General features: G+C 47.5%; 1 protein-coding gene across 2 annotated transcripts in view; it reads right to left on the minus strand.

Moving 5' to 3' along the window:
* Nucleotides 1–3,355: 3,355 nt before the first annotated feature.
* LOC126529676 (protein SEC13 homolog) overlaps nucleotides 3,356–13,287 on the minus strand; it is a 45,959-nt gene continuing 36,027 nt past the window's right edge. Inside the window, exons 7-8 of one of the 2 annotated variants that reach the window (XM_055069975.2) lie at nucleotides 8,499–8,749; nucleotides 3,356–3,810 (exon numbers count right to left, since the gene is read on the minus strand). In XM_055069975.2, coding sequence (XP_054925950.1) covers nucleotides 3,761–3,810; nucleotides 8,499–8,749 — 301 coding nt within the window. In that variant the 3' untranslated portion in view covers nucleotides 3,356–3,760. Of the gene's footprint in view, nucleotides 3,811–8,487; nucleotides 8,750–13,287 lie in introns of both variants that reach the window. The other variant, XM_050177189.3, reaches the window with a different exon arrangement.

Consider the following 13,287-nt stretch of genomic DNA (forward strand, 5'->3'; position numbering starts at 1 on the left):
CACAAATGTTCTTTTCTTTCCCACTGCCGAAATCATATTTCGGTCACCGCTATAGAAGTTTAACTAATCAATAGCCTTTCTGTTAATAATCTTTCTGCCAAGCCAACACTGCACATATTCAACTTATCCAAGCCAGACATCCTGATTTGCTCACAAGGAAAAAATTTTTTTTCACCTATTTCAGGCTTTAAGGTCGAGTTTGCAGCTATGCAATTTTGGAGCTGTTTATAATGTTTTCTGTATTGTGTGGTTGGGCAGTGTTATATTAACTTTGTGTTTGAAAGGAAATAATTTTTTTTAACACAAATTATATTTCTCTCTTTTCTTGCATTCGGAGGCTTGAGTTGTTTCCCGCAATGCTTCTGCATTCGAGCATGTGATTCTGTCTTTCCAAGTTGCGAAGTGCCTTCACTTCGTCCTTCCGCACTTCTTGATGGCTTCAGTATGATGCCTGTCTGTTTGATCACACACGAAAGTGCACTCTCCTTTGACTTATTGTTCTGGTTCTGGTGGCTGATCCTGACTGCCACACCTTATCTCAAACAATCCTTGTCTCGTTTTTCTGCAAGCTTCATTCCCCTCCTCCCTTTGTTTTGCATTTTTGTCTTTATGACACATCTTCAACATTTCCTTACAGTGGTGTCACGTGGACTATCAGTCCCTGTTAAAGGAAAGCTGTGGCCGTCTTCAGGGCAGAGACAGCACGCATTGACCGACAGAATGCAGCACGCATTGACCGAGAGAGAACAGAATGGCTTTTGTGGCACAATTATTCAGATTCGCCTCTGCGAGTTTCTGTGCTTTTGGAGCTATGACTGTCACTTCTGCAATGCATCTATTTGCTGTGAGAATATCGCTACTCAAGTAATGCTAATTTCTTGCAGCATTCTTTAGACTGAGTTACTTAGCTTCATCATTATCAATGGGCATCTTCTCATCATGTGAATAAACACAGCTCTATGGCCTACTTATTAAAGTGCCTGATGGCACAGCGGATGTGTACAATGGTTTCATGTCTAATTTGGTCAATCAGCCCTGGAGCTTCGCTTTACAGGAACAGATGTCCAATTCAATGTATTCACAAGCATCTACATCACTCTTGTTGATCCAGATTAATAGGGCTATGAATCTGGTGGTCTAGTTTGTCGTCGCACCAATTGCAGATGTAAGCAAACTATGTAGAACTTACCAACTATTAGGGAAATAGATGAAAGTATTCTATCACTTTTCTTCGTGACTTCTCTGATGTCAGTGTGCAAGAACATTCCCATAACTCTCAGCTGCTGAATGTCCCGATTTCAGTCTTTTCTGTCTCCAGGGCACTTGCAAGTCCACAGCCAAGGATGCTACATAATTGTTTGTAAACATCACTGACCCTCGCGGTTACTGATACTGCTGTGACAGTGCTGGCTGCTTCAAGGGCAAAGCTTCCAAATTTCAAATGGGATGACCTCAGCGTTCCAGCCTTGTAAACTTTGGAGTGCCCACCATGATGAAGGCGCAGAATATTGGCAGGCACACAGCTGGTGGCTTCAAGGGCCTGCACAATCAGCCTTCAGAGGAGGCTTGCTATCCTACCCTTGTGAGCTATGGAGCAGTCACCATTATTGTGGCAAGGCAAGTCTGCATTCTATGCCACTGAAGAAATATATTGTCTCAGCCTTGCAAGCTTCACAGTTGTCATTGCAGTTGTCCTTCACATCTATAGGCAGAACATTGGCTGCTCTGAGGGCTAGGCCGACAGGTTGTGTCATTCACGTCCGGGGGCACCCTCGCCTTGTGAACTTTAGGCGGTTGTGTTGAAGGGCAAGGTCAGAGCTAAAGCAAGCGGAGAGTGCTCACACCTCACGAACCTGCAGCCACAGTAAGAGTCCTGGGTATTAGGGCACAAAATGCAAAGAACCGAGACAGCTGCCATGGCTACCCTGATCTTTCTCCTTTAATGGAAATATTGAAAGACCAAGACAAGACTGTCAAGCTTCACCGGGAATCGCAACTCGGTCCTACGAGAAAATGGCTGCGAGTGGGAAACTTTCAAAATGTGGACCAAGCTGTTCTCACGTGGTTCAAAGATGTCAGACTGCAAAGTGTTCCCGTGTCTGGCCCGATGCTCCAAGAAAAAGCCCGCGAATTTGCCAATGCACTTAAAATAACTGGGTTTGACGCCAGTGCGGGTTGGCTTTTTCGTTTCCGCCAAAGGATCGGAATAACTTGGCAAGCAGTCTCGGCTGAGGAAAAGGCTGCTGGCAGAGAAGGCATGGATTACTGGCTCAATGACCATTTTCTAGAGGTGGCTGAATCGTACTCTGAAGACGATATTTTCAGTGCGGATGAGACCGCATGTTTTTATCAGCTCCTGCCAGACCAGACGATGCACTTCAAAGGGCAGCAGTGCAAATGAGGGAAGGAGTCGCATCTTCGCGTGACAGTCCTGCTCTGCTGCAATGAAACAGGCACGAAGAAAATTAAACCGCTCGTCATCGCCAAGTACGTGAAGCCTCGCTGCTTGAAAAACGTCATGTCGTTACCGTACGACTACTGCGGCAATAAATGAGCCTGGATGACCAGAGAACTCTTTTCCGAGTGGCTCATCAAACTCGACGACCAAATGAGGTGGGATGACCAATGAATTCTACTGGTTTTCGACAACTGCTCTGCTCACATTGTGAATGTTCGTTTGACGCACGTTCGCTTGGAGTTTCTGCCACCAAACAACACGTCCTTGCTGCGACCCCTAGACCAGGGCATTACGAAGAGCGTGAAATCAGAATTTTGTAAGCGCCTTGTGCAGCAGTTGATTATCAACCACCGCCTAAAGCAGCAAACTGCAATCAATATTCGTCAGCACAGCGGAAATTCTCACAGGAGCTTGGTGGAGCTTGAAGACGTCCACCATTAGCAACTGCTGGCGACAAGCAAGGCTTGTCAAGGCGCCTGTGCAGCTTGACGAGAACCTGGAGGTGACCAACAACAACCCAGAAGACCTGTGGACCGAGGTTGCAGAACTGCTGCCCGCCGTCTCTTCCTTCGACGGCTAGTGGAGAGTGACCGTGCACCGCTAACGGCGGTGGGCCTGACAACGGAAGAGATTGTTAACTGCATTCGCGACGGCTCCAGTGATGATGATGACCCGAAGGAAGGCGTCGGTGGGTCACCAAACACAGAAGATGAGATCGTGTCGAACATTGATGTTTTAGTGCGCAGGAACAAAGTTCGCACTTTTATCGCTCGGTTCAACGATGTACCAGATGAGGTATTGTGTAAAGTGAAAGATGTAGACGCATTCCTAATCGGTCGTGCATGCTGCACGCGCCAGAAGAAAATCACTGATTTCTTCAAATAAAGCAGCTTTGAATTGAGTGAAACATCTTTATTTGAGAGTATGCTTGTCTGCACACGCTTCTACTGCCAAGGTACTTCATTTTCATTCCTAGGTTTGTACACTGGCTTATGATCGCAAGCTTTTTATTACAACAATATTTCAAAATAACGAACGATGTTTAGCGGTCCCGCGTGGTTCGTTATATCGAGATTTGAATGTAGCCCCTTGGTCGTGTAAGCCCCATCTTGTGCATGCCTAACCAGAGCCAGAGAGTATATTTGAACATAGCAGGTTTGTACGCTGTGCACCTTCGGGGGCCGGACGTCTGGCGCACTGATCGGCTTCCACATTTGTAGCCAAGCCTGTGTGGCCAAACCAGGTCCTTAGCCGTTGTTCTTGTCCGAGTACTCGCTGGTGCGGTCATCCTCGTGGCCCGTGTCACTGATGCATGCCCAGCTTCCATCTCGAGACTCCTTCCACAAGGTCACCTGCAGCAATGGGGCAAGTAAGACAAGCTTTACACAATACAGACTACACTAGACTTTCACTGCGATTAAACCCCCTTACAATGAGGTCACATTGGACACTTGTGTCCAATGTGACTGAAGGTGGGGCAGCCTCAGCTGCGCCCACCTTCGGGGTCGATGGCCCCGTCTGCTGGGTTGACAGAGCAGCGCTAGCTGCAACCGCCGCGGGGGCAGGTGGCGTAACTGCCGACTCACGGCTTGTGGGTCGGACAGCCGCCGGAGGCCGTTGTGACGCTGCCCCTTGACGCGCCACTTCGGCAAAGCTGGCCTTAGGAAGGTATGCAACCCGCCTGCGTGCCTCTTTGAATGATATGTTTTCTTTTACTTTGATTGTGACTATTTCTTTTTCTTTCTTCCAAGACGGGCATGACCGCGAGTATGCGGCATGCTCGCCATCACAGTTGACGCAGTGTGGAGCGTTTTCGCACGTTTCAGAGGCATGGTCACGGGAAATACATTTTGCACATGTCTGCCGGCGTCGGCAGTTCTGGCAACTGTGGCCGAAACGCTGGCATTTGAAGCAGCGGAGAGGATTTGGAACATACGGCCTGACCCGTAGCATTACATAGCCGGCCTCTAGTGTCTCAGGTAGAATGCTTGAGGAGAAAGTCAGTACAATATGCTTGGTTTTTATCTCCTTGCCGTCGCGCCTTAGCATGATTCTTTTAACATTGATCACGTTTTGCTCACTCCAGCTTTCCCACAGTTCGGCTTCTGTGAGCTCCATCAAATTGTCGTCAGAAACAACACCACGGCTGGTGTTCATAGTTCGGTGTGGGGTTACTGTTACTGGGATTTCCCCAAACAACTCAACTTTAGGAAGATTTTCAAACTGTTTCGGATCGCGGAGTTCCAAAAGGAGATCGCCGCTAGCCAGTTTCGATGCTTTATAACCTGTACCAAGAGTTTCAGTGAGATACTTAGATACGAGGAAAGGAGAAATCATTCTCATGGTCTTTTCAGGTTTGTTTGAAGGAATTACATGGAATCAGGGAAAGTTTGGCGGTTTGTTTCCAAGAAATTGGAAAATATCTTCGGTGCGCCGTCGTTTCTGAGGGCGATCAGGTAGTCGGGGAAAAGAAGTGGCCATTAGAAGTATGGCGTTTTCGGCAGGGATGGCCGCCGCCCACCATGGAGCCCAACCAGGGGACGACACAGGAAGGAAATATTCAGTTCTGCGCACGCCAGCGGTACAACCCCGTTATAACCAAATACATATACCCAAGACTGGATATAGTGCACAAGGTTAACCCTTGCTGCCTATGAAGCCGGAAGTAATACGAAAATAAAGAGAGGACAAGAAAGATTAAAAGTGAGAGAAAGGCGAAGATTTGAGGGAGAAAGAGAAAGGAAAAGGCAACTACCGATTTCCCCAGGGTGGGTCAGTCCAGGGGTGCCGTCTGTGTGAAGCAGAGGCCGAAGAGGTGTGTTGCCTCCGCCGGGGGGCCTTAAAGGTCCAAACACCCGGCATCGGCTCAACCCCCAGGATCCCCCTTTCCCCAGACACGACTAAGCCGCGCACGGTTACACGCGGGAGGGTCCAACCCTCGTGTGCTCGGGTACGTGGTGTCGCAACACACCAAACGCCTGCTGACGCAGACGCCCCTGCGGGGCGGCACAAGACTGCCCCAGAAGTTGGCTTTCCCTCGTGGCGCGGCTCCATCCACCCACTCTGCCTACCGTGACTGTGCGGTGTCGTGCGAGCCGTGGACACCACCCTGCAAAAAATGACCCCAGCCCACTCGCAGCACTTGCTCAGACAGCCAATCACAGGCTCTTGTGCACTGGTTGTGCAAGATGGTGGAAGTACGAGTGGTCTCGCTGCTTTTTTTGTTCATAGCGTTTACGCCTTGTGGGCCTTTTTCTGTAGTGCTGCCATGACGGCTAGGGCGAAGCGTCAAAATTTGCCTTTCGCTGTGAAGCTTGAAATCGTGAATCGAGTCGAACGCGGTGAGAAGTCGGATGTCGCCACAGCATGCAAGATTCCGAGGAGCAATCAGCCCAATCTTGAAAAATAAAGGGAAGATTAAGGGTAAAGCAAACTCACGTCCCGGCGCCCGTGGCACCCGATGCATACGCACGGAGACGTCGAGGCAGCCATGTGCAAGTAGTTAATCTGGAATTGCTTCAGACGTGCCGGCTTCCGCGTGCCTGGTGGTGACGGTAAATTCTGATAAGTGCAACGAAGCCATTGCTGCTGTCGCCGAAGCTTGGAGTGAGCTATCAGAATTTCCGGAAGCCGTTGACGGATCAGTGGTCGACGAGTTAATCAGTGTGCGTGATGGTGTCATGACCACAGGAGAGCCCGAAAATGAAGACTACATTGCCGACATCCTACCAGGTACAAGTGATAGTGGGCACAATGAGGAAAGCAATGACGATCCTTTGCTGCCATCATCCGAGGCGATTCGTGCACTCGTACTAGTCTAGTGCTGCTGCGCGAAAGTGGAAGGTTGCAGACTCAGCTGCTCAGACTCTTCAGACAACGTGGAAGAGTGCGTGCATCACAGCCAGTGATATGCATCGCAGGCAGTGAAATTGCCCAAGCAGAAAAAAATACTAGACTATTTCATGTGAAATTAAGCTAGTTTCATCAATACAGTGCTTTGATAAATGGTATGTGCTTTTATGACGCCCAATTCTTTCCCAGGTTCATATTAAATAATGCCCTATATCAAATTGATAGGAGTTTCTTTGCGAGCTCGATAAAACCGAGTTCGACTGTACAGTCACTGCATTCTACTGGCACTAACATTTTGAACAGAAACTTGGAGGGCAACAAAGAAGCCCAAGAACAAGTTAATGACCGTGCAAAGAGCAATAAAACGAAAAATGTTAGGCATAACACCAGACACCAAAAGATAGTGGCGTCGATTAGAGAGTACACGGGGTTGGCCGTATTTAGTGGGTATTAGGAGGAAAAAAATGGAGCTGGACAGGCCATGTAATAAATAGGGCAGATATCCGGTGGACAATTATAGAGCTTCAGAATGCGTGCCAATAGAAGGGAAGTGCAGTGAAGGACGGGAGATAATCAGGTGGCGTGATAAATAAACCCTTTCGCTGTCACGGACGTACCAGTACGTCATCGCGCTTCCCCCCCACAGCGTCACTGACGTACCGGTATGTTCTCTATCGTGCATTCAAAATTTCACACCTGAGCGCAAAGCTGGCGCTCCTGCACTGGCCACACCATCTGTTGAATCTTTCTACAAGTTCGTATTTTCGCCCTGCACTGTGTTGGTACCTGTATTGAAGAGTACGGTGCGACTGCCACTCACCCCTCTCTCTTTGCTGAGTGGCGCGGTGGCTCCGCGTTCGCTGGATCATGCGTCGCGCGCGTGTGGTTATTGGTTTAAGGGTTGTTCTGCCATCTCCACTGGTTTGAAAGCTTCTATTTTTCTTCTGTTCGTGTGTCTGCTACGATGCGTCAAGTTCAGGGGCACGCGCCGTTGCCTCTCCAAAAAGAGTGACTCGATTGCTGCTTTCGCTCTCTCGCTGCACCCTTGCTTCCGGCTTGCAGCAGTAAACGTAAGGCCCCTCGAACTTTGTTTTAGCCTTTTCCATTTTCCTCTGTCTTCTTGATCACACAACGTCCCATTTCTCTCCGTTGTGCGGGCGACTGAAAGTGCATCCTCCCTGCGCGCGGTTACTTTTGGATGGCTGAGCGCTCGGGACCTTCGTCTCTGCTCATTGGAGCGGTGGCTCTTCTGATTCAGAATACGAGCCGAGCTTGGATTCGGACTCGGACAGCGTCTCATGCGAGGAAGAGGTTAATTCCGCAGCGCCTGATTCGGATGTTGAACGGATATTATAGTCAGGCTGATGATGATGATGTTTACTAGAAACAGCTGCAGAACACTGAAATGTGCATATTACATTAACTATGTTATTTGTATACCAATCATAATCAAAAATAAATTGCTATGTTCATTCCCTGTTATGCTCGTTCCTTGAAACCAAGCCGACACTGGGGGTGCGTCACAGCCAGAAAGGTCCGACAGCAAAAGGGTTAAGACATTTTGGAGGCATAACTTGGAAAGAGATAGCGCAGGACAGGGATAATTTGAGATCGCCAAGAAAGGCCTTTGTCCTGCAATGGACATAAAGATAGGCTGATGATGATAATGATGAATCAAGAGCGTTGACAGTGTCATTCAGATCATTAGCTTACACAGGTAATTTTAGATCCACGAAAGAAAAATACTGCATTCCACCCAACAGCAGCAGAAAGCTGCAGAGGAACCTCACGGAGGTTTGCCTGAAAGAAAGCATTACATTCACAGAAAAATTCATCCTGATCTGGGGGGGTGGGGGTCAAAATTGGGGCCTTTCTGGGACAGCTGCTCTGCCATTTAACAGGGAGGCTAGCAGATTGCAGAGTGACACTAGATTAATTAAAAACCTGAAGCACAGCTAGGGTCTGAATATGGCAAATCAGCTCTGCAGAATTCGCCGCTTTCCTTTACCTTGTGGCATTCAGCAGAACTGGTCTGCCATATTTAGTTTTGGTGCTGTAACACAAAAGTCAGGATAAAATTCAATCAAAACTAAGAATAGGTTAATAAAAGCATTGCTCGCAATCCCTAAGAGCACAGCTGCAGTTCACTGCCATTAGAATTTCAGAACAGCTCTCACATTGTTGTCACCTCCCGACACAGCCAGCACTGAGCCCGTGAGGGACCAGCTGATGAGCCAGACAACGTCATCGAAGGTGCCTAGTAACAGAGGCTGCCAGCAGCCACTGTTGAGGTTGCAGGTCCAGATGATGACGCGGCAGTCCTGGGAACAGCTGGCAATGCGGCTGGGCTGCCCCGCAGCGGGGCTCCAGGCCACGTCCCGCACCCAGTCCGAGTGGGCCTCCAGCTGGTGGGCCTCCTGCCACTCCTCCGCACCATCCCTGGCGGAAGCAGACGTGGTCAGACTGCTTGTACAGATGGGCCTTCAAGCAGACAAAGACAGGCCCTAGAAAGCCCGAACTCCATTACACACGTTAAGAAAATTAGAATGACCAGATGAATGCAAAACTGGGCCTAAAAGACATGTGGCACCTACTCAGGTACCTCCTAGACCATGAAAATTGTAAGATGGCCCACAAGAAGAACATCGGCCGCATTATACACGTACACCCCCTTCAAGACGACGAACTCCTTGACGAACTCAGGAGCAATGTTTAGATACCTCCGACAAGGAAATGCTTCCACAGTACAAAGGGCCTCCGAATCCAGGAATGGCCGAGGAAATAATGATGGCAGAAGTGAGGGCAGTGCTACACAAACTCCGCACATCCTCTGCCCCAGGAACGGACGGAATCACAAACCGAACTGCGAGAAACCTGGATGAGGAATCAATAAACGCTATCACAAGACTGTTTAACCAATGCTGAGAAAAAGGCAAGCTGCCGGCAGCGTGGAAACATGCAAAGATAACCTTCATACCGAAACCAGGGAAGAGTCTACAAATACAAAATTTGAGACCTATCTCACTCAGGTCATGCCTAGGCAAATTGCTAAAACACGTGATTCTAGATTGCCTGCAAGAACACATGGACAAGCACGAACTCTTTCCCAGCACAATGTTGGGCTTTAGATACGTCTCCACACAAGACCTCAAGCACAGACTATCGGAGGAGGTCATCAACCCTATTCACAGCAAACGAACCAAAGCAATCGTAGCCCTGGATTTAACCAAAGCAGTCGACAAAGTCAAACACGAGGCTATCATGGAAGCCCTTTCAAATCTAGGAGTAGGCGAGCAAACCCACACCTACATCAAAGCCTTCCTATCCGCTAGGACGGCAGAGATAGGCTTCGGGTCACTCACATCGGACCCTTTCACACTGGCAAGCAGGGGAATGCCGCAAGGATTAGTACTCTCACCCCTCCTTTTCAATGTCTTGCTCATACCCATGGCACAGCTGCTCGAAGGAATACGAAACCTATTGCACTCCCTATACGCAGACGACATTACACTCTGGGTAACCAAGGGGAACGGAGGGTCACCAACGGTCTCAGGAATGGAGAAAGCCTAAAAGCAGTGAATAAGAAACTAGGAATTGGCAAGAATCAGATGTATGCGTTGAGACAAAGCTGGCAATATCATGACTAATATGGATGAGATAGTTCAAGTGGCTGAAGAGTTCTATAGAGATTTATACAGTACCAGTGGCACCCACGACGATAATGGTAGAGAGAATAGTCTAGAGGGATTTGAAATCCCTCAAGTAACGCCAGAAGAAGTAAAGAAAGCTTTGGGAACTATGCAAAGGGGGAAGGCAGCTGGGGAGGATCAGGTAACAGCAGATTTGTTGAAGGATGGTGAGCAGATTGTTCTAGAAAAACTGGCCACCGTGTATATGCAATGCCTCATGACCTCGAGCGTACCGGAATCTTGAAAGAACACTAACATAATCCTAATTCATAAGAAAGGGGACGCCAAAGACATGAAAAATTATAGACCGATCAGCTTACTGTCCATTGCCTACAAAATATTTACTAAGGTAATCGCAAATAGAATCAGGAACACCTTAGACTTCTGTCAACCAAAGGACCAGGCAGGATTCCGTAAAGACTACTCAACAATAGACCATATTACTATCAATCAGGTGATAGAGAAATGTGCGGAATATAACCAACCCTTATATTTAGCTTTCATTGATTATGAAAAAGCGTTTGATTCAATCGAAACCTCAGCAGTCATGGAGGCATTGCGGAATCAGGGTGTAGACGAGCCGTATGTAAAAATACTGAAAGATATCTATAGCTGCTCCACAGCCACCGCAGTCCTCCATAAAGAAAGCAACAAAATCCCAATAAACAAAGGCGTCAGGAAGGGAGATACGATTTCTCCGATGCTATTCACAGCGTGCTTACAGGAGGTATTCAGAGACCTGGATTGGGAAGAATTGGGGATAAGAGTAAATGGAGAATACCTTAGTAACTTGCGCTTCGCTGATGATATTGCCTTGCTTAGTAACTCAGGGGACCAACTGCAATGCATGCTCACTGACTAGGAGAAGCAAAGCCGAAGGGTGGGTCTAAAAATTAATCTGCAGAAAACTAAAGTAATGTTTAACAGTCTCGGAAGGGAACAGCAGTTTACGATAGGTAGCGAGGCACTGGAAGTGGTAAGGGAATACATCTACTTAGGACAGGTAGTGACTGCTGATCCAGATCATGAGAGTGAAATAATCAGAAGAATAAGAATGGGCTGGGGTGCGTTTGGCAGGCATTCTCAGATCATGAACAGCAGGTTGCCATTATCCCTCAAGAGAAAAGTATATAATAGCTGTGTCTTACCAGTACTCACCTACGGGGCAGAAACCTGGAGGCTTACGAAAAGGGTTCTACTTAAATTGAGGATGACGCAACTAGCTATGGAAAGAAGAATGATGGGTGTAACGTTAAGGGATAAGAAGAGAGCAGATTGGGTGAAGGAACAAACGCGAGTTAATGACATCTTAGTTGAAATCAAGAAAAAGAAATGGCCATGGGCAGGACATGTAATGAGGAGGGAAGATAACCGATGGTCATTAATGGTTACGGAATGGATTCCAAAGGAAGGAAAGCGTAGCAGAGGGCGGCAGAAAGTTAGGTGGGCGGATGGGATTAAGAAGGTTGCAGGGACGACGTGGCCACAATTTGCACATGACCGGGGTAGTTGGAGAAGTATGGGAGAGGCCTTTGCCCTGCAGTGGGCGTAACCAGGCTGATGATGATGATGATGAACCAAGGGGCACTACGGAGAGATTGAACACCTACTGCAAACTGGAGCAGACGTAGTCTCAGAACGCACCAGAAAGATAGGATTATTGCGCTCCCCATAAAAATCCGAACTTCTCGTCGAGATACATCATCATCATCACTAGCATCGTGTCGTGCCACTTGCCTTGAGATGCGAGATGCACACTACACAGCATCTATATGTGCACCCTTTGCATTGCAGTCGCATATTTTGCACCAGGTGGCACTTTATGTAGCAGTTGCATAGGTAGCAGTACAAGGTAGATAGGGGAGTCTTGAGGAAATTAGGGAAATGTATAAATATTGATGTAGTGAAAACTGTGTGTGGCATACCTTATTAATTTAAGCAGGCTAGGTAACTGTTTCACCTGTCTCATTCTAAAGGAAATGCCATTAAATCATAATCATCACCATCATCATGAGTATCATATCGTGCCATTTGACACAAGTGAAGGTTGTGGGATCGTTTCCCCCTGCGGCAAGTTGTTTTTTTCATCCACTTTCATTTCCATTTATTTATTGTTTCTTTATTAAGCACAAGTAATTTCCCCAATGTAGTCCTTGGTGTCAGTGTTTGTTGGCTTCTTATGATGTGACATGTGTGCTGCTTAGCGTTGACACGTACAAACTTTGCATTGCAGTGCCATTATATTCCACCAGGTGCACCGATATGTAGCAGTTGCATGCGGCATGTAGCTGGACCTGGTTAACTCAAGCAGGCTAAGTGACTATCTATTTGCCACTATCCATTTTGAAGGGGATGCCAATAAAGCACCATCATCATCAACAGCAGCTTACTGTGCCATGGGTCAAGGGATGTGATATGTGTGCCACATAGTCCTGGATACCTGTGTTTACTCTTTGGTACACGTCACGGTGCATCCTCGCATGGTACGCGCCGCAGGTGAAGAAGCGATTCGTAGAGCTACACGCGCAGCTGCAACCAGGCAACATTCAGCTCAGCAGACCACTGTGTAGACAGCACGACAAGCTGCAGCTCACTGTCGACGCCGGGCAGACAGTTGGGATAGTTTTCGTGAAAACGACATGAAAAAAGCTTCGCCGCGAAGAACCTAGTGCGTGGTGCCGAAAATGGAACTCCTATGGAGCCGCTTCTCCAGCTTACGCTTGGACTGTGCTGCGTGTACCACGCAGGCCTGTGGCTTTTTGATGAAATCTTCAGCTAAAGACCTATATTTCCAAACGCCCCAATCGGCCGAAAATGGTGAAATCTGACAAATCATCATTTTAAATGGTGCATGATGATGTTGGTAGATGAACCCCAATGAAAATGTTAAACAATTAAGGCCATGAAGAACTGTAAATCAAATTGATCAATTTCTATAGGTGCAGCAATTAGAGTTAATTAGCATATTAATTACATAGTAATTAGATTGCTGAGCTATCCACAAATGAAGTATCACTTCAGTGCGTCAAAAACGCTGCTATTGGAGTTACATTAAGTTTCTCACATTTAACTCGGCCCTTTCAAGTACCAAACTCGGCATATCAAAAATAATACATTGGCTGTTGCGGGTTTAAAATGATAACTGTGAAGTCATCTTGGGAACCCTGCCTAGTGAATGGCAGCATTCATATCCACTGTGATTATGCCCAAAATAAACCAGAACCAGCTTCTCAAACTTGACTTACACCCCTGTCAAGAGGGCAACTTGAGTGCACTTATGGAGGGTGT

The sequence above is a fragment of the Dermacentor andersoni genome, chromosome 9 (genome assembly GCF_023375885.2).
Source record: "Dermacentor andersoni chromosome 9, qqDerAnde1_hic_scaffold, whole genome shotgun sequence".
NCBI lineage: Eukaryota > Metazoa > Arthropoda > Arachnida > Ixodida > Ixodidae > Dermacentor > Dermacentor andersoni.